The 22136-nt window shown below is 47.2% G+C and overlaps 2 protein-coding genes across 7 annotated transcripts in view; one reads left to right on the top strand and one right to left on the bottom strand.

The window, feature by feature from the left end:
* FSIP1 (fibrous sheath interacting protein 1) overlaps positions 1-13003 on the top strand; it is a 206058-nt gene extending 193055 nt beyond the window's left edge. For 3 of the 6 annotated variants that reach the window (XM_025883542.2, XM_073876780.1, XM_025883540.2), the window contains 2 exons: positions 2563-2644; positions 5456-5728. In XM_025883542.2, coding sequence (XP_025739327.1) covers positions 2563-2609 — 47 coding nt within the window. In that variant the 3' untranslated portion in view covers positions 2610-2644; positions 5456-5728. The other 3 variants (XM_073876777.1, XM_025883541.2, XM_073876779.1) reach the window with 3 other exon arrangements.
* THBS1 (thrombospondin 1) lies at positions 5802-21421 on the bottom strand. Its single transcript, XM_025883539.2, has 22 exons — positions 21244-21421; positions 20558-20653; positions 19738-20297; positions 18741-18816; positions 18247-18446; positions 18015-18137; positions 16931-17024; positions 15370-15543; positions 14892-15068; positions 14401-14574; positions 13993-14120; positions 13727-13879; positions 13134-13352; positions 12543-12650; positions 11921-12080; positions 11648-11766; positions 9713-9947; positions 9305-9532; positions 8873-9144; positions 8401-8498; positions 8158-8297; positions 5802-7879 (listed from the first exon to the last, which is right to left on the bottom strand). The coding sequence occupies exons 2-22, from the start codon at positions 20622-20624 to the stop codon at positions 7872-7874; spliced, it is 3513 nt and encodes a 1170-aa protein (XP_025739324.1). The 5' UTR covers positions 20625-20653; positions 21244-21421; the 3' UTR covers positions 5802-7871.
* Positions 21422-22136: the final 715 nt, after the last annotated feature.

Raw genomic sequence — 22136 nt, 5'->3', positions numbered from 1 at the left:
GAGCATCAGGGTCATCTGCGGAGTTTTTTGCTTGCTTGTTTTATACCTGTGTCCAAGGCCCTAGCCTGACTTCCTGCAATCAGAGTCCCTGGTATGGAGCATTCAGTCTGTCAAATTAATGCAAGCTACAAGACTTTTACTATACATATTTGAGAAACACAGATTTCAGTATAGATGTCAGAAAGCTAATTATGTTATTCCATCGGGGTCCTCAGAGACAACAAGTTGACCAACAGTGACAACTGTGCAGTCTGATTATACTTCATGTTGAAATCCTGCCCACCAGACGGTTTATTTGATTGTAACTTCCTACTTATTTATTGTTAATTTTTATTTTAATTCCAGTATAGTTCACATACAGGGTTAAATTAGTTTCAGGTGTACAATATAGGGATTCGCCATTGATTGTAACTTTTGAACGTAACTTGAGTCGGTTGTAGTTGGATTGGCTTTTGTGAAGGATGTTGCAGTTTTGAAGGATATGTATGTTAGTTATGTCCTTATTCCGGCCACCTGAACAGTTTCAAAGGCACTAGATTGTTTTGAGAAAGTTTTCTTTGTGGTAACACTGGCTTTCTGGCTTGTAGTGGAGCACTGAGAGTCCAAAATAAGTAACCCTATTAGCTAACTTTTTTTTTCCATTAAAAAAATATGTTGGCTTGCTCTTAGGAAATACTTAACTCATCATTGCTTTGATGGAGTTCTGTTTCTCTCAAACTGTGTGTGCCTTCAGGCCTCCTAGTTATTATTTGTTAAATTCCTTTTTCAAGGCTACTCTTTGCTTTTCAGATGCTCTTAGTAACTTAATCAACTCCCCCAAATTTATTTGATCAAAATATCAGAGTTGCTATGTGAGAAATTCCCAGGGTTCATTACCTTTAGATACAACACTTTAGGAGGTTTATACTCAATGAATTTATCTTTTTAAGTTACTTTCAACTCATTTTCTTTCATGCTTTCTTTCATTCTTGATTTGAGGTGGGCTTTTCCTGTGAATATGTGCCACTGATTATTTTCTTCATCTGCTCATAAAATATCACTATCATTTTGTTTAATAGTGTCAACAATGGCATGTTGGAGAGTTTGAGTATTTAATTGTAATGTATTATCCTTTAATCAGTTAATAAGAACTTGTGATTCCATTGCTTCATTCAAATTGGGTAAAATAAAAAAGTTAAGATCCTAACTATGGACTCGATCTATGCAGTCCTGGGAGCTTATTAGAAATGCAGAGTCCCAGGCCCTGCTCCAGACCCACTGTCTCAGAGTCTGCATTTTAACAAGATGCCCCAGCAAGTGATTTGTGCACTTGTTAAAAGTGTGAGAAGCTCTGGACTAGACTCGACTCTAGGATTATCTGTGTGGTGGTGGTGAAAATAATGTCAGAAGATAATCTTCTTTTCCATCTGCTCAATCCCTACTCTTTCTTCTTAAATTTCATTTTAATGAAGGTACTACCTTCTCCAGATTGTCTTCTCTCTCTGAACATCCCTCGTGTCCTGCTTTTGGGTAACCTTCCCTTTAGTCACCAAGAGCAAGCATGCCCTAACTTGAGTTCTCAACTCTTTCATGGTTGATAATTTATTTGGAGACACACATAACCGGTATGGGATCATCTGTGCTCTGTATACTTTTGGTTTTCAGATCTCTCTCTACTTGGCACCTGCCTCAGATCTGTCTGGCATTTTAAGCTATACTAAGTCCATCCCTTAGGTGATGCTTCTTACATCGGCAACATATTAGAATCACTTGATGAGATTTAAAAGAGGCTAATGCCTTGGTTCCATCCCAGGTGAATTAAATCTATTTCTAGGGGTTGGCTCTGGATGTCAGTGTTCATCCCCTACGGCCATTGTTCTAGGGTGTAAGGGAAAGGACACCGTGCCAACCCTGAATTACTTCACCGTCTGCTGATGAAGGCAGGCCCTTAAGCAGATAATCACCACAGGGGCGAGACGAGAGTAGGAAGAGCTTCGGGACAAAGTCTGCAGCCACACTACAGAGGGAATGATGAACACTGGGGAGGTGGGGAAGTGACATTCAAGTGGAGCCTCCAAGGATGAGGGTCATTTACTGGGTGGGCAAGAAGGACAACACTCCAGATAGAAGAAATAGTCCCTGGGAAGGCCTGGGCCGCTCTGATCATTCCTCATCTCGTGTGTGGGATATTGAGGTCTGCTTCTCCTCTCTCCCACCCTTCTCCCTACTGGATATTTTTCGGCCGTGTGTTGATACTATCACTACATTTCCTGGAAATAATGCAAAGCAAGCAACAACGAAAGTTGATGCCATCTCCAAATCCACAACCATTCTAGTTCTTAAAACCTAGAAAGTTCCCTCTTGGCTGTAAGCTAAATGAAGGCGAGCACCTTCTCTTTTGTTTTTTGTTTTTTTTCTTGTAAACTTTGTATGCAGCTCGTGGTGAGTGTTCAAATATTAAATGAGAATGACTATTGTCTCATGTGTAAAATGACTTACTGCTCTGTAGGCTGAACCATTTTTCTTAACTATGCACACATTTCTGATGGCCTAACAACTTTGGTTATTGTTTTCAATGTGCAGATGAACAGGAGACTGAAGATGTGACAGAAGAATGGAAAGAATCTTAAGCAGAGACTTGCTGGGTGTGCTTTTAAGAAAGTTGGTAAAGTCAATTACCTAATTTTTTTCTGAATTCTTATTCAGTGACTGCATTTATGGGGCCATTCCTCAAAGAATGATTTTAATATTTGGATTTTTCTCTACCTGGATTCTATTTCTTTGATATTTTTGAGACTTGGGGTACAATTGGTCAGTGTTTTTTTTTTTTTTCCACTGAAATTCCTGGTAAAATTGTGTTTTATTGCCAATCTTGTAACATCAGGGATACATTATAGAAACCAGCATTTTATGTATGTGCGCGCTATGTGAAAACTAGTTGAAGTGCTATGATGACTTTATGTTTGATTTTAGGTGTTACAACTTCATTGGGATTCAGACAGATTTACTCACTATGAATTCTTACTTGGGCCCTGATTTTTCCAGCTTTCCTCTCTCTAATGCCTGGTGGCAAGTACAACGCACCATAGGAAGAAAATGAATTTTCTTCAGCAAAGCAGCGTTAGCGTAGACTTTGTTTTCTTATTGGCAATGCTACTTGGCTTAAACAGGAATTTAAGCAATTACCTGATTTTTTAAAAATTTATTTGAGAGAGAACGAGAGAGAGAGAGAGAGAGAGCACAAGCAGGCAGAGAGGCAGGCAGAGGGAGAGGGAGAAGCAGGCTTCCTGCTGAGCAGGGAGCCCGATGCGGGACTCGATCCCAGGACCCTGGGACCATGGCCCAAGCCAAAGGCAGACGCTCAACTGACTGAGCCACCCAGGTGCCCCTGAATTACTTGATTTTTATTATCAGTTATCATCTTTCAGAATGCAGCAACTATATCATCCTGTTGGAGAGAGTATTTCTGTCAGAATTTTGAGCAGAGTTTCCATGCCTCGCTTTGATTGCACCAACTTAATCACGTTCTCATCTCTGAAGCAAATTCTGTGGCCGAGGGATGGACCGTGATGATTGGTGTAGTCAGGGATTCATGCTTACTTTTCCTAGATGGGAGTTGGGTTAATCTCCCTGGAATAACATGTAGAAACTAGGGACAATAGAAAAAAGTAAGCCATAGCAATGAGTGCTTAGGAGGAAGCAGACATATATTCACTGCGGTTACTAACCTCCTACTGTTTCCCAATGAGAATACCGTGGTAAACCCTCTAATTTTAAAGAGCTTGAAGACCGGAGGGGATTAATAATAATTATTAAAATATTAAATAATGTGTTGGTGCTCCCCGATGTTAGACTGACAGATGTCGTAGAAAGAGACAACCACTTTCTAGAGTAATTTAGTACACAACTATTATAAAAGGACCCTATAAGAGGTCTTCTAAATCTTCTTTTTGGTCGTTCTTATGTTACACTGGGAATAGATGGATGATATTCTTAAATACGTGGGTATTAATCAACACGTCCTAAACACCATATAGAGAGGGCAAAGGGAAGACACTCGGACTTTTTTTCTCCAGAGTGCACTAAAAGAAATGAGAATGCAGCAAATCATGATCAGCTACTTAAGAAAAGTTCTGTGGTTCTATTTTAAGAGAGAAGTTTTGTCTAGTTACAAGTCAGTCACTTGGATTCATGAGAAGATTTTATGTCAGCACTTTTTACAATGAATTGGCACTAGAATTAGAAGTCCAGTTTATTTCTGATGAAATAGAAATGAGCTGGCTATTTTCATCTACTGATAGTGGATGATGTTAAGGATCGCTTACATCACATTTCCTGGACTTTTAAAAAATGAATTCTGTAGCTACTATTTTCAGAGGAGTTGATAGGCAATTTCTTTTTTGAGCCTCCTCTTTCAGTTGACATGAAAATAACAATGGTTCATGTCAATGTCAATGTGTGACAGTGTAATTCATCTTGCTGTGAAGAATTTTGTTGTGGGGTACCAGCAGAAGTTAATGTCATGCTTTTAGACTTTCCTAGGAATGACATGTGCGTCGTAAGGTTTGAGTCGGGAGAGGTGACATAGGTGGGAATTTGGAGTGGTGACAGAGAGGAGCCATTTTGGCCCATCACCCTTTTTGAGGAGCTCAGCTTTCTAAACCTGTGTTCTTCTGGTATTTGAGTGTGTGTGTGTGTGTGTGTGTGTGTGTGTGTGTGTGTGTGTGGAGAGGGGTTGAGAGCTTATGGCTTCATAATGTGTTTCTGCAAATAGTATTTGGGGTATAATGAGCCTTTATGTTATAAGAGTTTACGAGAAGGGAAGGAAGACAGAATGATCCTAAGTAATGGATTTTGCCATTGAAAGAGGGGACACCATTCATTCCATAGCTCGTCAACTGAAAGGACCTCAGGTCTAGAGGGAACCCTAAAATAAAGACACTGATTTTTAATAAGAACACGTCCTCTCCCTTTCAGGGTAACATTTAAAAAAACTGGAAATCAATCGGTCAGTATTCTACATTCATTGTTAGCTCACCCGAAACTCAAGGTCTGCTTATTGTAATGCTTTGGCCTGCTCTTCAAAAACTAATTTGATACTTTTTAAATGTATTTTTAGCATTTCTTCTAAATTCTTCCTTAGTCCTGTTTTTGACCAAAGGTGAATTCATTCTCTAAAAGGTGACGTCTAGAGTTTGGCCCAAATTTGTAAGGATGGCTCCTCCCTTAGTAGCACTCCTAATGCTTCCCCACGACGTGCAGTTGTGTTGTCCACCTAGTGCTGTCACTCACGGGTCCAAAAATGGAGTTGTGAGAATTGTGTGCGCTTCCCTTGTGTTTTTCCCCTTTTCAGAGTTCCTTGTAGAAACAGAACTGTACTTTGGGAAGGATTCAACAGATGACATTTCATTACCTTAGTAAAATAGAAAATTATATCCTGTTGGGGCCCCCTTCTTAAGAGTCCTTTCTTTCCAAGATTTTTTTTAAGTAGGCTCCACACCCAGTGTGGAGCCCAACATGGGGCTTGAACCCAGGACCCTGAGATCAAGACCAGAGCTGAGATCAAGAGTTGGATGCTTCCCTCACTGAGCCACCCAGGTGCCCCGTCTTTCCTGTGTTTGATATGGTAGGCTCATATTTTGTTCTTATTCCACAAATCCAGCGAATGTGTTTCCTAAGCAAATCAGTCTTCAATTATATAGGAACTGGGAATGTTAAGTTACTGTAATGTGTTCTTATGTCTGCCATATTGGTTTAGGAATGGAATTTACTCACGCCTCATAACAAAGCCAGTAAGAGAATAAACAGGGATACAGTAAGTATAAATATAAATTTCCATATGATTTATTGTTGTTCCTTGTACATAAGAAACAGTAATATACAACTTACACTGCTTTAGAATGTAAAATGGATAAAAATGTGTACAAAAAAAGCACATTCCTAGAAAAAGGTATTGGCAAATAGTAAAAACTGGGGGGATAGTAACAAGCGAAAAACAAATCAAAAACAAAACAAAAACCCCAACAATTCTTCAATTCAGTGTGCAAACATTTTATAAAAATAGAAATACTAACTCTACAGGCAGTATTTCCTGATAAATTATTTAAATAGCATATCTACACAATCTGAGATCTATTCCAAGGGCAATGAGAAAATAATTTATAAAAATAAAGCAATGGCATATAAGATAGAAAAAAACGTAACTTTCAGAAAATGTATTTAACATTTCCATGCTATTTCCTTATTGGGAATACTTTTCTGCAAAGAATTTTTATACTATGTACAACATTGCTTTTTTTTTTTTTTTTAAAGGTACTACAGTAGCTTTAAGTCTGTAAGACACTTAAACTCTTTCTGCTTGATCCAAAAATTCTTTACCCAGTCACACAACAAATGAGGTAATATTTGTATATAAGTTTCACCTTTGTTATTTTTTTTTTTCTCTTTTGGAAAAACAAAAAAGCGTAGATGATTTTCTTCTCCCTGGAAATAGGCACAAGGGATGGGACACGACAGTATGAAAGGCCTCATGGCTTGCTTTGAAACTTAAAGACACTAGCAAATGGACAACTAATTCCACTTGAAAAGACAAAAAAGATCCCAAATCATTCACTCTGAGCACAAAGTGAAGAGCAGCTCACTCTGATGTTCCTCGTGCCGTTCTTGAGAGATTTGTTGATAAATCTCCACTACCTGCTGTCAGACACTTTCCATATGAAACCTAGATTCCAGGTAGAACAGAGTTAATAAATAATCTGTATTTACAATCTTACAGTCATGAAGACTCCTAACAAAGCTGATATGGATAGTCCTTAACGCTTCTTCCTGTTCCATGAATAGTCTTTCAGACAGATCCTCCAGAGTAGGTAAAAAATAAATATTTTATATTGTAAAGTGTTTGTAAAAAATTAAAAAAAAACTACAGTCTAAAAGAGTTGGAAAAGTCCATGATATTCAGGAAAGAGACAAGGAATGTTTTAGTTGATAATTTTGTGCCTTTCTAACCATAAAAATACGAGCACGGCTGTACATCGCTTTGGAGGCAGCCTGGTGCTCACTGAGATGGTAGGTTTTCTGATTTTCCTGCTGCATCTGCACAAGCTATGTGTGGAATAAAACCAACAATTTCAAGGTAAGCAGGCAGGGGCAGCCAGCACAGCCTTCCACCGGCTTAATTCTCACTCCCTATTGTGGTCACTATGGGTGATAGGTAAGGGATGGGGATCCGTGAGGAAGTCCAGAAGCCAGTCTTTCCCTCCCTTCCCTGCTTCTATTTAAGTGCCTATGTACGCGGGTTAATCAGCTAACACTGGTTAGCATCATGAAATCCAGCAAGAGTCTTCCAATCCCCTGAAAATGATTTAGTACCGAACATGTAACAGCTCCTCCATCTTGTCTTCATACAATCATCTCTTGGGGACACGCCCTCCCCTTAGGGCTTTGGCCCCTGCTCCCCCTCGTTCTGAGGGAGTCTGTCAAGGGTGGCAGTTTGCCAATTCTAGTGAGTCCTCCCTTCTCTCACATGCCTGGAAATGCTTTGGAGTCCACTGCTCCAAGATGGAGTCCCAACAGCACTCTACTCTGACAGAAACAGAGTGGACAGCCACCTGCTAGCTGAAGCACGTGGATGCGTTTGCTTTTTAAAAAAGCAAACCAACGAAACTGTTGATGTTCTTGGACGATTCTCTTTGCATTCAGAAGCTGCATGCTGAGTCTGATTGGGGAAAATGGCATTTTCTCAAGGCAAGTCCCATATTCTAGGAGTCCACAATGATATGCAAGCAGAGAAAAGGCAGGGAGGAGGGATCCTGGGGGTTTTCTTAAGCCCGTGGTTCCAGAAGGTGCAACACCAGCATTGGTTAGGATCAGTCTTTTGATCAACAGTTTGATGATTAGGAATCTGTTAAGTAAACAAACACATATACAAGCCCATTAATTCACGAAGGTACTAGCTTTATCAGTTAATAACCTTAGTAGAGCTCTACTTTTATAGTAACCAAAGCATAATTTAAGATTGGCTACAGTTCATAGGCCTTGTTCTTATCGTGGTCTTCCACAGCAAAGTATCAACAACCCTTCTCCAAAACCATCTTTTAAACAGATGCTTCCATAATTGGCACTCTCGATATTAGTCTGAATTAGAGATGTCAACTGCATTCACAGTAATGTTGCTCCTACCTCTGCATTCGTATTTCAGGTCGGAGAAGAACACCATTTCTTGAGAGAAGACAAACAACCCTAGCCTACCACCAGCATAGGTTTTGTCATAGATGGGTCCTGAGTCAGCCATGATTTTCTTCCCTTCATACATCACCACTCTGCAGGAAAAAGAACATCTTGTGAGTGACACCCCTACTTTTTGGGCTCCTCCTCCTTCCCCATCAGTGTGACTAAGTGAAACGTCACCAGTGTGATCTTTACCTAATGAAGCCGGTCTTGGGCCGGTGGCTGAGATGCCATCTGTAGGCAGTGAAATCTTTCCAGCCTATGTGACGAGGGTCATGCCACAGAGTGCGAACCTGAAGGGAAAGGAAGAGGTTGAATGAAACACGGCTCTGTCAAGATTTAGATTTTGTTCTGTAAGAAATAATATGGAAAAGGTACCAAATGGATCTAAATTAGAGGGCTGCAATGTTGTATTTTTCCAAGGCCTTTTATTGGCCTTGTGCTCTTGAATGTCCATATAAAGCACAAAGAGAGGGGGAGTCTTGAAGAGGCTGAAAACGTCTTTGGATTTGAAGGTAGCTCTTAAGTTACAGCAAGCCCCCTTCTCAGACGCTATTAGGCTTTTACAAAGCAGAACTTGGTATCTAAGGACCCTCCTTGCCCCCCAACATTGGGAGTGCTAGTCAAGCACCCATCCACTCTCCCTTCTTTGGGGCCTTGTTCTTACCTGGCCTGGGGTGTTTCCCGTGTGCCACAGGGCATTCCGCAGATGCTCTCCTGGCCCGGTGGTAGAGTTCACGACTTTCACAGAAAGGCCTGAGTATCCCTGAGCCCTAGTGGGGTTGGTGTCCCAGTAAGACTGGGTGACTTGCTTCCACATTACGACATAAAAGCGGCTGCTAGACTGGTAGCCAAACACAAATCCAGCATAGTCGTCATCCCTTTCAGTGTTAATGAAGAAGGTGCCACTGAAGTCCACGGCATTAAACTCATCATAACCTAGGAAAAGGAGGCCAGACCCGGGTTAAAAGCTGCAGCCTTCAGAAGCTTCTCTGTTACATTCCCAGACAGCCTGAGGGAAACACATAAACGCCAGGTTTTAGATTTGCTTCTTTCCCATGTGAGCGCTAGCCTTTTGTATGGAGAGCTCACTACTCACCTACAGCAAGTCCAGGATCACAGTTGACGGTCTGGACAAGTTCTTTACCCTGATGGCGTACAACCCAGTTAGGGTCATTCTGGGATGTCCCTTTGGGATCTAGAGGAATCATCTGGAATCGGCGGAAATCAGTCTCGCTGATATCAATGTTTTCAGGACAGATGTCATCGATGTCTGGCACATTGTCATGGTCAAAGTCATCTTTGCAAGCATCACCTCGACCATCACCTAAGGTCAAAAAAGGCAAGAGTTCAGTGAAATTCTGAACCATGACTGGTCTCAGAAATTCACTATTCTAAGTTGACATCTTGTCTCTTTATCCTCTCAAATGCACTTAGTTTTGCTTTTATTTTCTCAATCCAGATAGCCATGGTGTTAGTCTCTTAGAAAGGGGCTCCACTGACTCACCATCAGAATCCTTCTGGTCAGGATTGGGCACGAGTCTGCAGTTGTCCCTATCATCAGGAATGCCATCATTGTCATCATCATGGTCACAGGCATCTCCCTTGCCATCTTTGTCATGGTCAGCCTGGTTGGCATTGGGCACATAGGGACAGTTGTCCAGGTTGTTCTGGTGGCCATCTTCATCAATATCCTGATTGTTGTCACAGGTATCTCCAATGCGGTCTGAGTCAGAGTCGAGCTGAAAGAGACAGAAAGGGAAGGTAAATTGAAGTTTAAGTCATTAACGGTAAAGAGAACTTAATGGAAGCTTCTCCCATGTTTGATATGGCCAGTGGGGTTTCAGGTCTATAAGCTATTGCCAAAACAGTGGGAGTAAAATTTTCTTGATCCTTGGGGTGCCTGGGTGGCTCAGTTGGTTTAGCATCTGGCTCTTGATGTCAGCTCAGGTCATGATCCTGGGATCCTGGGATTGAGCCCTGTGTCGGGCTCCACACTCAGTGCGGAGTCTGCGTGGGATTCTTTATCTTTTCCTCTCCCTCTTCCTTCTGCTCCTCCCCCACCTTGCTCAAATAAATAAAATCTTAAACTTTCTTGATCCTTGTTTTCAGATGAATTTGAAAACGTATTCAGAGTTTTTATATATAAAACTTTCTACATAAAATCAGTCACTAAGATACCTCACTTTAATGGATCAAAACATTAAGATTTCAGTCTGTTAACTGCTTATTTCTCAACCCTAAATGAAATTCTTTGTGTTTTCCATTGAAGTTTTCGGTTATAAAACTGTTGACACGTCCACTTCTAGTCTAGCTCATTAAATCATAGAAACATGGCACTGTTTTTTGTGTATATTGGGCAATGCGTATGGTGGAGATGAAGGATTTTTAAATTTTTGTATTTGGTTTTAATACATCTAGTCTGTGAGGGTTATTTGTTGGTTCAGGTAAAGTCAAACTTCTAAGTTTCTTAAACTATTTCTCAGTACTTTCATATTCTTCAGTGTGCTTGGGATGCTCAGAGATTATTTATACAGAGACTGGAATTTTTCTTGCAAGGAAGATGTACATAATGCCTGAATAGTTATAAACATTATAATCTGAGGAACAAAACAAATTCTTCCAGGGAGATAAATGATATTAATGAAGTTTCTGGTAAGACTCAGACTCAAAACAGAGGACCCTCAATGCCATTTGCTCAGCAAAGCTATCCCGGAGCCTTCCACTTTCCTGTTACAGCCCACAGCTATTTATCCTGTTGCTTTTTATTTTCCAGGACCTCATAAGAACAAGTGTTAGGAGGGAAAAGCTGGATTTATCATTTCTGTGATCTTAAAAAAATTTCCGTTTTTAAAAAAAGCTGGTTTCCAAGTTTCTACAGCAAAGCATTTTAAAAAAAGACCTGCCTTAACTTACATTGCTAAAATATCATGCCCAATTACACGTGAAAAGAAATACTTTCAGACATGGAACCTGTTCTGGCTAATGTCTCCCTGCAGCGCTCCCTCACACAGGTAGAGAATGATTTGTTTGCAACGCCAAATAATTTTGAAGAATGACAAACCAGAATTTCTCTACCTTTTGGAAGTACTTTTAGGTTGAGGTTTTCTTATAGCCAGATTATATTGTTAGCCATGAAAATGGTTATTAATTTTCCTGAGAATATTTTCCTTCCATCTTCGTCTCAGGAATGATTACTATAACTAGAGTTACCAGATTTCTGCTTTGTATAATTTGTCACACTAAGGATTTTTGGGATGCTCTCATGCAAGGAGGTCTCATGAAAGATTTCATGCTCATGAAAATACTGCGATTGGCTTTGAGACCTCTGACGGCCATGGTCACGAAAGAGTTTGAACTCTCTCTCTCTTTTTTTTTTTTAAGGGCCTGGCGAAAGCTATTCCAGTACTCTACTGGAAGGTTCTCCGTGGAGTCCACCCACCTGATCTGGATTGTGTGCCAGAGGGCAGTTGTCACACTGATCTCCAACCCCGTCCATATCCGTGTCCCTCTGGTCCACGTTGTAGACATACTGGCAGTTGTCTCGTTCATTGAGGATACCTACAGAGAACAGGTGACCGGTCAGGGCTGGGATCTCCAGCCTCTGGGGTGTCGACAAACCGCACACCCGGAGCCAGGGCTGGAGAGAACTCAGGTGAGAGCTGAGGCTGGTCACCACTGCCCCCAGGCCTGCTGCCGTCAGCGGATCCCTCACCGTCCCCATCGATGTCTGCGGCACAGGCATCTCCTTCCCCGTTGTTGTCCGTGTCCGCCTGATCTGGGTTGTGGTTGTAGGGGCAGTTGTCACAGCGGTCTCCCACATCATCTCGGTCATAGTCATACTGGGCTGGGTTGTAATGGAAGGGGCAGTTGTCCTGCAAAAGAATGGAGCATTTTCCCACACTGTCCGTGCAACCGGCTCAAGCCTGCAACCGTCTGCATTACAGAAGACTGCAGCCATCTGTAACATCTACTTAATCCTCACTGTAAAAACGGAAAGCCAGGGCCTACTGAATGAAAAATGGATTCCTGTGGGTTACAAGTTGGTGAAATGTAAATAGAAGGACAACCGCCCCAGGTCTCAGTGTGCCCGATACAAATTTTACTGCAATTTAGGGAAGGATGTGAAACAAATCTGGGGAGCTGAGTGTCATTTGTTCATACATTGTCATTTCTTGCTCAAACCTAGGATGGGGGAAGTGGTGAGGAAAACCCCAAACCCTCATTTTAAACCTTCTCTTGGCAACATCTAGGTGTTCCAACTGGGCCCGAGTAAGTCTGCGTCAAGAGTCTCGCGTGAAGAAGGGGAACGAAGGAGGCGTGGGCCACACCCTTACCCTGTCGTCTGGGATTTTATCATTGTCATCATCGTCATCACAGGCGTCGCCGCTCCCGTCCTTGTCATAGTCCTCCTGCCCGGAGTTGGGCAGGTTGGGGCAGTTATCCTGGGAAGAGAGGATGCACATGAAAGCTCGGTCCGCATGCCCTTCGCTCAGCTCAAGCCCGGGGCAGGGCCCTCAGATGCCCCACACGGACCAGAACTGCCGTGCTCCCCGATGGCATCATACAGTTTCTCACGCGAGGACACAAAACTAAACGTTTTCTTGAGGGATATGTCGTTTGTATAAATGCCCTGTGATTTATATGTGCTGGGAGCACCGGTCCTGCCCTGCTGGCATTTGGGAGAGTCGTGAACACTTTTCGGGAGGAAAGAACCTGCTCCGAGTGCACCGGCCAACAGGGCCCGCCCTCTTCACGTTCATGGCACCAGGGGATTAAATGTGAAGACTTTGTGCCATTTGGCCTTTGTGTGATTTCATCCTTCACTTTCACGTTCAAACTTTAAGCATTAAAAATGGCTCAGCCTCTTCCCTGGGTCAGGGCGATGCGCCTTCTTTCGGGAGGCACACGAGGAAAGCGGGCTCTACCTTTTTGCAGTGGTAGGTGGCATTGGCCACGCACACCAGGTCCTCGTTGGGCCATCCGTCCAGGTCCGTGTCCTCCCCACAGATGATGCCATTGCCCGCGTAGCCGGGCTTGCACTCGCAGCGGTACATGGGGTCGCTGTAGTGGCCCAGGTAGCTGCACTTGGCGTTCTTGTTGCAGTCGTGCGTCCCGTCCGTGCAGGGGTTGCGCGGCTTGCACACCTGTGGGACACGGCGTCCCGAAGTGAATGCAGAGTCTTCGAGAGAGCCCCCGCATCCCTTTCCTCTCCACAGACACAGAGACCCCGTGAGGAGGAGTGCAGGGTACCTCTGTCCCTCCCGCTTCTCCCCCTGTGGATGTGCAAGCCCATCAGCTCACCACTGAGTCCAGGGCAGCGTTTTCTAGTGTGATGGGCTATTTCTCCCCCTGCTGGATTTTCAATGGACTGTCTTGCCCCGTTTCTAAACCCTACGCCATACGCTCGGCCCTCTCTCCGTCTTTTGGGAAGGCTGTGACAGGACAGGCCTCCCTTGGCCGGCTGTTTAGGCCGCGGCCCCTCCGCTCCACTCCCGTCGGGGGGTCTAGTCTCGTCTACCTGTTTGTGGGCAGTGGCGTAGTCCACACCCTGGCCGAAGGGCTGCATGCCCGTGAAGCGCGGCGGGCAGGGCAGGCAGTTGTAGCCGGGGTCCGTGTTCTCACACCGGTGCTCGCCGCTGTGGTGGAAGCAGGCGTCAGGTACTTCTCTGCACTGTGGGAGAAACAACAGTGTGCCTCCTGGGTGGGTGACGCCGCCCCGGGAAGGGGCTGGGACCAGTTGAGCTGCTTCCCCGACGCCTAATAACGCTGCCAGTACGTCCTTACCTCATCCACGTCTTGGCACTGGACGCCATTTCCGCTGTAGCCCGGGGGACAGGCACCGCACTTCCAGCTGCCGTCTGGGTAACTCGTGCACTTGACCCCAGCAAAGCAGGGATTGGACAAGCATCCGTCTGAGATCAGGGAGACAGACACACGGTTGGTCTGAGCGGCTCTTGTTGGCCTGCTCGTCACAAAACAAAGCGTTCAACATCGTGGGCTATATGTAGCCGTTCACGTGTCGAGATTACTCGGAATTGCCAGACGGACACTGTAGTCCAAACACGCAGGACCATTCAAAGCTAGAACCCCCCCATCCCCCCCAACCCGGATGCTGACCATGGATGTCAGTGAAACAACAGCAAAGAAACCCGAACTCCCAAGGGTGCTCTTATCCTGGGCTGCAGGACTCACCAATTGGGCAGTCCTGCTTGTTGCAGATCTGGTTTTCTGTCGCGTCACCGACACAGTCCTTGCCTCCAAACTGGGGTGTGGGGTTGTTACAGAGCCGGCTACGTTTCTGCACCCCTCCTCCACACGTGACAGAACAGAGGTCCCACAGTGACCAGGGACCCCAGCCTCCATTGACTGCAAGGAAGTGAAGCACAGGCCTAAGTTAAGGCCAATTTTCAAACACCTCACCTGTCCTAGAAGACTCTAAACTTGTTCTCCGCTCGTCTGACACATGGAAAGAATGTTTGGGAAGAGAGTTTGAAATGGTTTTCTTTCTGTTTTTTATTAAAAGAAGCTGCTGAGAATGCAGGACTTTACTTCTACTTGTTCCCTAGGGAGAACGCCCCCCCCCCCCTCCGGCCGCTGCCATGACCCACCGAACTAGAGGCCACAGGCACCTATAGCTGCGTGGGGCTGTCGAGCCCTCGGCTGTGTAGCATGCTCTCACTTACTGGGGCAGGCGTCTTTCTGGCAGGCTTTGGTCTCCCGGGCTTCGCCTTCACATGGCTTCCCGTTCATCTGGGGGCTCGGAGAATTGCAGAGTCGAATTCTTGTGATCACACCATCGCCACAGGTCACAGAACAAGACGACCATGGGGACCAGTGGCTCCAGCCGCCATCCTGTTTAACTAAAATACAAAGCTGACAGTTACAGGGTGCTCACCAGGTGTCAAGCTCTGTGCTAACCACTTTGAATGCATTACCTAAATGAAATCCTCAAAATAACCTTATCACAAGCTATTATTCCCCCCCAATTTGCAGGTGAGGAAAGGGCCTCAGGGAGGGAAGTTGTGCTCAAGGGTGCACAGGTGAGCAGAATTGGGGTTCAGAGGCAGACAGTCGAGAACCTGTACCCTTAACCTCTATGCTGTCTGGCTGAGGACAAGGCCCAGTCTGTGCTCTGCATTGCTAAGCGGCCAAGATGCTCACATCTCTTATCGCACTCCTGAATATGGCACGTCCGCGTCTGGACGGAGGAGCCCTCGCATCGGTTGTTGAGGCTGTCACAGGAGCGACCGCGCTGTTGGATTCCATTGCCACAGGTCGCAGAGCAGGAGGTCCACTCGGACCATGGGGACCAGCCGTCATCCGCAGAGTCGCTGGCTGCAGAGGAAGTGGGTTCATTTAGTGTGTGATCAGCGAAGACAAGCTATTCTGTAGCTCGCACTCTTTAGGACCTTCTTCCTTTGCCAGAGGACGAAAAACCATCTATTTCTTAGGCCAGTAGCCGAAGGGTCTATCCCAAGTCCTTGCATGTATAGCAGCGGGGTAACGGAAGGCTCAGCACAGCCCTGCCTTCTCCCCGCATGGGTTGGGGCCTCCTGTCTCAGCATTTTGAGTTTCCCTTTCCTGACTTTAGATATCTGGATAGGCATTTCCAGTCTCAGGCTTCCAAGAGTACTAGATGTGGAGGCCGCTCATGGGAGTCACTCTGGACTGTCAGGGGAGCCATAGACCATGTGTTTGGCAGATGAGCTTGAAAGCAGCTTTGCTGCCGCTGGCTCTGCCTCCAAGTCGGTCATGAGGTTCATCAGTGTGCAGCAAATCTTACCCTAGCATGTGGGGCCTTCTCCGGACAGATTTTCCCAAGAGAATGGGCTTGTTTACTGTCTGCCCAGGCCCCAGGACTACAATCACATGTAGCTGTAGCAGACACAAGACAGAGAACTTGTTTCTCCTGCCGGCAGTTGGAAGTTTTCCTAGCAATCCCTGATTCAAGGTCAGGGCTCCGCTGGTCCCCAGCTAGCTTTGCTCCCTTTAGCCCACACCTGAAGTGAAAGCTGAGCAGAAGCAGATACGTGCATGATCATCACAGCACCAACACGGTCCCTGGATGAGACCACTTACTCTGAGCTGTGACCAGTTGTGTCTACCAGTTGCTTAGGGGTGTGTGAGGTGTAGGGGGAGCGCTACTTTCCTGCTTCAGTTCTTATCTTAATTGTGCTGAATCATTTTATGACTTGTACGTACTACATTCAATATTGTCTCAGCAAAGTGAATTAATTTATACTGGCAGCACCAACCAGGGGATAGGGTGCCATGGAACAATACAGTGCCTTATTTCTGCCAGTGCCCCGAAACGGAAACTGCTCTCATTCTTAGGCTTCCTACTCCTGCAGATAAAATGGATGTAACCTTCAGGCCCAATTAAGTTCAGCGCGAGCACTACAGACCGTCAATTTATCTGGTGAGCCGATTCTTCTTCACTCTAGGCCAGAGTGTCAAAATCTAAGCAGTCCGTTTAGAGCTATTGCTGCTACACATTCGTCTCTCCTTTCCTCCAAGCATCAAGTCAAAATCAGTAAGCTGTGCCAAGATCATTATTGCCTAGAGAACAGCCAAGCCGTCCGTTAACCAGATGCTGGAGCAGGAAACGGAGTTGAAACAATGGAAATGGGGGTGGGGTTCCAGTGTCCCCTTTCAGCTGTCCTGGGTGTATGGAGAATGGACCTGGTCACTCAGGAATGGTTATGCGGTTTTACGGACTTACGCCAACACCGTGGACAGCATTCTCCGTCAGGGACAGTGGCATTGGAGCAGGGCATGATAGGGCAGGACACTTTCTTGCAGATGGTAACGGAGTTCTGCAGGGCAAGAGGGAGACATGGGTTACTAAGCATATTGTAAGCAGAAGTTTACATACTGTAACACTTCAAATTACAAGATGAAACATGGTCAGAGCTGTAAACACTCCAATGGAAGGAGTTTAATAGATCTGTCTGATTTGCAGCCACCATATTGTGGAGACAGTTTTAATGCCTTAGAGAGTTCTTTCTTAATTGCTACCGAGTGGTGAAAGTGACAGCATGTAGAATTTATCCAAAGGGAACCACCAAACATCTTAAGTCTTTTAATCAGTGTCTGAAAATGAACTCCAAACGCAGTCGGGACTTTTAAATTTCAAAATTTTCTTTTTAGGGAGAAAAGATCAGTGAGCATTTTCCCCCTTCATGTATAAATCCGGTTTTATATTATGTTGGGGACGAATGGTTGGCTCCCAAATCTAGCAACCCAGGATTTGTATTTAAGCGGACTCTGCTCAGTGCATCAGGCAACCCGAGGCACCCGGTACTGGCTTTGGGGAGAGCCAGTGATACACACACTGCAGGTGGTACCATCTGAGCTAGGTGGACAGTTACGTCCTCAGTGTCCGGGCTAAGTGATTTGAACAATCAGTACTGTATTAAGGGAATCTTGAGGTCATTGTTGAATGCAAGCAGGGTTGGGGAAATAAAAGGAATGTTCCGACCAGGTTTTATTTACCAGACATTCAACACCTAGCCTCTGAACGAAAGCAGGCGAATTACTCAAATGTCTTAGCAGATTTGTTCTTTTAGATTCTTAGCCTGAGGTATAATGAAGACTTTGAAAAACCTTGAGAGTTTCAAGATTTTACGGGAGGTCACAATTGCATTTTGAAAGAAACAACAAAAACAAAAAACAACCAAAAAGCAACCACTTTGGTTATCAGGCTATGGAGCATAGAAAGAGCTTGTGTGGCCATCTGGTATTTCCCTACAGACTGGCTTCAAACACACGATCACTTCCTGTTTCATTCTGGAATGATCCCCCACCTGGCAGTGGCACTCGGTGCAGCTATCCACGGTCCACTCCTCATTATTTCTGTACTGGACTCCATTGTGGTAGCAGAGGGGAGGCCTCCTCAGCTCAATGGCCAACTCTTTGTTCTCTTCAGTCTAGAAGGGGGAGAAAGGTCATTAGCGTCATCCTCATTTTCACTGGGGGTCATCTGGTGATGCATCTTCCGGTGCTCATGCTAAAGGGCTGGGAGAGCAGGCCACTGACCACTTTGCGGATGCTGTCCTGGAGCGTGGTCACGATGGTGCGCAGGCCCCTCAACTCCAGGACCATGCTGGACAGCTCATCGCAGGAGATGCCGCAGATGGCCTGCAGATCCTTCGTCTTGTGGCCAATGTAGTTAGTGCGGATGGCAGGGCTGGAGCCATTTACCACGTTGTTGTCGAGGGTGAGAAGGACACTGGTGGCTGCCAAGAAAGGAAGGAACGCCATAAGAAGAGTAATGGAAGGTCTTAACCCAGCTGTTCTCACCGGCCAGCCCCTGGAGCTCCTAGTTGGAAAGACATTATACCTGGGATGAAGGACAGAGGGTGAGGGGAGGCACATAGGTGGATCACCCTTTGAGGTCACTTTTACACACCTCTTAACTAAGTTACCCGAGGTAATTTGTGCACGACCGCGGTTCCCTAAGTTTCTCAGCTTGTTTTGGGTAGAATCCCCTGAATGTCCTCATATGCCCCCCAGAACAGAAGGGTACTCACCGCTCGAACAGCCTTTATTCCTGAGGATGGCTTCTGGTGTGGTTCCAAAGACAAACCTCACGTTCTGCAGCACCCCCTGGGGGCAGAGGACACACATTACTGGTAGAGTGGTGGTGGGGGAGGCGGCTGGGGGGAAATGGCTGGGGGAGACGGTTTATGCCAGGAAAAGGACACAACAGAGGTTCTAAAAGTTTGAAAGAGCTCCCTTTAGAGATTACCATGTCAGAATAACACACCAACGTGAACTGCCAAACAATCACAATCTTAATCTGATCTCCCGCCAAGGTCTTCAGTACTTTACAAAGAAATCCGTTATCAGCCTACTTGGGTTCACAGGAAATGGAATCAGATACTAAGGACACGCTGTAATGACACTGTCCCGTGTCAAAGAGTTAGATGTGGGAGTTTCAAAGCCACAGTTGCAAAAACCTAGAAGTTTAAGTGAGGAAGAAGCTGCAGCAGCAAATAACCACTATTTTTCACCTTCGGAGACCGGCTCCGGAGACCGGCTCCATCCCTATGGGGAATCAAACAGCAAAGTGGTATTTATTCTGCTCGCAGTATCCATTTCAAGCTACATTACAATTGGTAGAATGCTTTGAAATAAGTTATTTTCTTGAAAAGAGCATAAGGAGTCTCTAAGGCTTGAACAGGTGGCTATAGGAAAACCATTTCCTGTTTCCTTTAGTGGTTTTCCAAGTGTGGTCCCCAGAACACCAGCACCAGCAGAAGCTTCACCTGGAATTTGTTAGAAATGCAAATCATCAGGCCCCATTCCCAGACACACTGAATCTGCAACTCCGGGACTAGGGTGCAGGGGTGTGTGCTTTAACAAGCCCCGCAGGTGAGTCTGATGCTCCCTGAGGTTTGAGAACCACTGCTTTAGGCCCCGGGCAGAGTCTCCTATACCAGAAACCCTGCCTCTCCTGCTCTATCTAGCCCTCCTGACAGGTCAGCTGCCGAGCAGTCGACCCCACCGAAGACAAGGATGCCTCACCTGGAAATTGTCATTGACCCCTCCTTTTGCGACGCGGAGCCTGGCCGTGGTGGCCAGGTCCCTGGTGAAGATGCTCTGGACGGGGACGTCCAGCTCTGCGTTCTCCATTTTCTCACAGCCAATGTACAGCTGGGCCCGGTCCTCCTGCACAAAGAGGGTGATGCTCTTCCACTGGCCGGTCGCCAGCAGCGCTTCTTCCACCGACACCACGTGTTGCATCCCCTGCACGGTCAGGCTCAGGTCCAAGGTGCCCGCTTTGCCATTGGAGACCACACTGAAGACCTGGCCCGAGTGGTCTTTCCGTTCTATGGCCAGCAGCGTGCCTCGGGTCTTCTTCATCTGCCTCAGGGAGGCCAAGAGAAGGAAGCCTTTCTCTGCCCGCACAGCATCCACCAGGTCTTGGAACTTGTCATCAGGCACAGGGGGGATTAGGTTGGCATCCTCAATGCGGAAAGCTGGGCTGGAAGGGTCAGGACCCTTCACCAGGCGGCGCCCGGAGCCCTTACGGGCAGCCCCGGTGAGTTCAAAGATGTCGAACACGCTGTTGTCTCCCCCAGACTCTGTTCAACAGGAGCAAGACACACAGTGAGCTTTCTAAGCTGAGACCAGGGATGGCGACTAAAAGACAGGGCGAGAACTCTGGGCAACCACGGCAAGAACTGAACGAACACCAGGGTCAGAGGGAACCTGCCTGCTGACGTTCCGGCAGGGCTCTGGGGAGAGACACCTGGCAGAGAAGAGAATGGGAGGAAGGCACACTCGGGCTAACCCGGACCTCCTCATCTTCCCTCCCCTCTCAAAAGGTATCACATAGACTCACCAGGAATGCGGCTGGAGCCACATGCATGCAACAGGAATAGGACACTGAGTCCCCAGGCCAGCCCCATGGTGGAGCTGTTTGTGCCCAGCAGGGAGCCTGTAACAGGAAACACAGAGCCCAAGGTCAGAGGCAGCCAAGCAGGGAGGGTGGGTACAACCTGGGGGCTGGGCTTGGGGCCAGGGCCCTGCGGCATCCCCCTTTGGCCCCACATTTGCTGGACGGGGCCGGGGGGGGTGTGTGTGTGTGTGTGAAACGACAGTATTTACTTTGGACAGGGCATCAGGAAGAAAAAGAGTCGAGGGGAGGAGACTGTGGTTTTAAAGTTGGGGGTTGGCGCTGGGGCAAAGACCAACCACCTGGGACTTTTCCTTGGGAGGCCGAGAGCAAACGGCAGGACCAGGAGATGCAGTCTGGGGGCGCAGGGAGGCACGGGGAAGTAGAGACTCTCCTCTAGACGACTGATAGAAAAGTGTGGGGAGCACTGGGAGAATAAAAGAAAATCCTGACGAGTGGGTCTGTGAACCCCAAGGCCGGAGAAAACAGCTCTGGAGCCCTTCGACGACAGGGACAGCGGGGGAAGGCGAAGAGTAGCAGATCCGGGGTCTCCCGAGGGGCTGAAGCCTCGGAGCTCGAGGTGGCTGACCTGGGCAGCACCGGTCCTCGGCGGCCGCCCGGGGACTCCTTACCTGTGTGCACTCGGGTGCAGCGGTCCGGGGTGGAGGCGAGGGCGCAGCGACGGGCACCGAGTCCGGGAGGGGCGCGGGGCGGGCAGGGCGCCCGGGGAGGCGGCGGCCGGAGTCGGAGGCTGCGCGGGAAAGGCTCGCGGGAGCCGGGACTCGGCGGCCCGCTCGGAGACAGTGGCTGGCGAGGCGGCGGAGCGGCGCGCTTTTAAAGGCGCGCTCACATTCCTGGGGATTCCTCTGGCCAATGGGAGGCGGCCGGGCAGGAGAGGGGGGCAGTCTGGGTTCCTCTCTCCGCCCCCTGCTGCCTGGCGCATAATTTTCCAGCTGGGAGGAGGGGGGCGGTTCGGGCGAAGAGCCGTGGAAAGTCTCTGAAAAATAGGTGCCCGCCCACGCAGCCTTGGCGCACCGCGATCAGCGCTTTGGCTCCGCGAGTCAGTGCGGGCAACCCGAGCGGCGACGAGGCTTTAGCCTCCAACCCCGCCCCCCCCCTCCGCCCGCCCCCAGACCCCTTGGGGGGCTTTCAGGCAAACTCATCTCCTTGAATACCTGGGCGATGGCTGACACTTGGGGACTGAGCCCGTTTGTAAAACCGAATGAACTCGACGGGTAAATGGGGCCGAGAGAGAACCAGTCGTTAAAGAAGTTCCCGCTGGGTTATTTGGTGACCCTCCTCCATCCCCGCCGTGGGTTGTGGGACCACGCGCCCGCCCTCCGCCCGAGCCCTAAGGGAGCTGAGTGCGGGGTCGCGTCGGCCAGCCGGGCGGTGAACAGAGCCCGCGTTCCCGCTGCCCGTCGGGGCACACTTTCCGCAGCTGCCGGGCGCCCAAGTCCCCGCGAAAGTCGCCTCTCGCCCTGCTACCGCGCTTCCACGGCTGGCCGCTTGGGGGCGGTATATG

Source organism: Callorhinus ursinus, unplaced genomic scaffold (assembly GCF_003265705.2).
Source record: "Callorhinus ursinus isolate GAN/ISIS: 27379988/994484 unplaced genomic scaffold, GSC_fseal_2.0 scaffold25, whole genome shotgun sequence".
Taxonomy (NCBI): domain Eukaryota; kingdom Metazoa; phylum Chordata; class Mammalia; order Carnivora; family Otariidae; genus Callorhinus; species Callorhinus ursinus.
The sequence above is the reverse complement of the archived record's forward strand: the minus strand, read 5'-3'. Positions and strand labels throughout refer to the sequence as shown.